General features: G+C 51.5%; 1 protein-coding gene across 2 annotated transcripts in view; it reads right to left on the reverse strand.

Moving 5' to 3' along the window:
• The window catches only part of LOC113214793 (uncharacterized), a 14,515-nt gene that overhangs the window by 9,777 nt on the left and 3,250 nt on the right, over positions 1-1,488 (reverse strand). For both annotated transcript variants that reach the window (XM_026434270.2, XM_026434269.2), the window contains exons 4-5: positions 599-842; positions 258-433 (exon numbers count right to left, since the gene is read on the reverse strand). In XM_026434270.2, the coding sequence (XP_026290055.2) occupies positions 258-433; positions 599-842 (420 nt within the window). The remainder of the gene's footprint in view (positions 1-257; positions 434-598; positions 843-1,488) is intronic.

Consider the following 1,488-nt stretch of genomic DNA (forward strand, 5'->3'; position numbering starts at 1 on the left):
CCCCCCCCCCCCTTCACGCAACGTCACAAAAGACGCCCCCCTCTGTGTGACGTCACACTTTCAAAATTTTCGAAAACCTCAAGAATATGTATATGAAACGCAACGGGGAGAATTTCGGAATTTCGGTCAAAAATATAGACCAATTGGTTCGAATATGCTGTTTAAAACCACTTTATTTACGCAAAAGCTGTGACGTATAACTTCGGTCAAGCACCCCCTCCCTGCCCCCACGTCACGAACCGAAATACCCGGAGTACCTGTGTGCGAGCAGCAGCGAGCGGAGGGCTTCCAGCAAGGTGGGTTCGGTCTCAGTGTAGTGGATCACGTTTTCCTCTTCGTCTTCCTCGTCTTCGTCACAATCGTAAACTCTGCCCACGAATCCCTGTCCTTCAAAGTCCAGCGCCACGGTGTGCATCCTGGGCAGCACCAGCGCCTGTGGAGGGGAAATGGCCGCGAACATTGTACTTTTACAGGTACTTTTTTGGATCTGCGTGTGTGCATACGTAACTCAAGCGTGCGACTGAAAATCGACACACTACGCGTGTGCGATGTGCAACATTCACACACTTGGCACTTGGCTTTCCAGTGCGCCACTCACTTGCGGCCACCTGAAGTCACATTCGCTAAAATAGGACTGGAAGCGCAGCCGCAGGCTCCGTAGAGAGGTGGCGTGTCGCAGGCTCCTGAAGATCGCCTTCAGACCGCGCCCCAGACCTGAGATCTCCATCTCCTCCAGGCGGCGCCCAAGCTCTCGGAGGACGGTGGCACAGCACTTTGTGTCCGGAACGGACACTGTCGCCGTTATGACAACGACCTCCACCGGAATAGGAGGCCTCCACTCCCTAGAACGGCGTGCAAACGAGTAGTCTAAAGAGTACCTCAGGGAACAGACATTTGTTAGTGAGATTACATCGAGCGATGTCACTGGTCAAAATGTAGTCATTCTCTGGGTAAATCTGTATATTTGTCAGGAGATGTCATCTTGACAAATTCTGTCACATGGGACGTGGTGATTGGTATTTGATATCTGCACTGTTAACTCAACAGTGTGCTATGCACACTGTTGAGTTAACAGTGTGCGAGCAGCGCTCAGTAAACGAGGAGATAAATAGCAGGTAGGAAATGAACGTTCCCGATTGTTCGAGAGCTTTCGACCGCCTTCACGTCACGAAGGCTCGAACAATCAGGGACCTTTATGTTCTACCCACTGTTGTTCTTCCTCCGTACGACAAAGTTTACACATAGGTGCAGAAGAAGCGAGAATCTCTGTAGTCCGCAAACATCCCGTGAGTAGCAGCGAATATTTCCGCTGCTGTATCAGGTGCCAGGTAGCTGATAAACCCTTCTTACTTTTGTACCATGGTACCCGCCCCTCACGGCTCTATCCGGGACTGCATACCCATCAAGGCCCTGCCACAGCTCTAAGCGGCCAGGCCTCGCTAAGCCGCTTTTATTGCCGGTTATTGTTCACAACAACCAGGGCCCTTC

This window comes from Frankliniella occidentalis, unplaced genomic scaffold, assembly GCF_000697945.3.
Source record: "Frankliniella occidentalis isolate FOCC.00 unplaced genomic scaffold, Focc_3.1 Scaffold11, whole genome shotgun sequence".
NCBI lineage: Eukaryota > Metazoa > Arthropoda > Insecta > Thysanoptera > Thripidae > Frankliniella > Frankliniella occidentalis.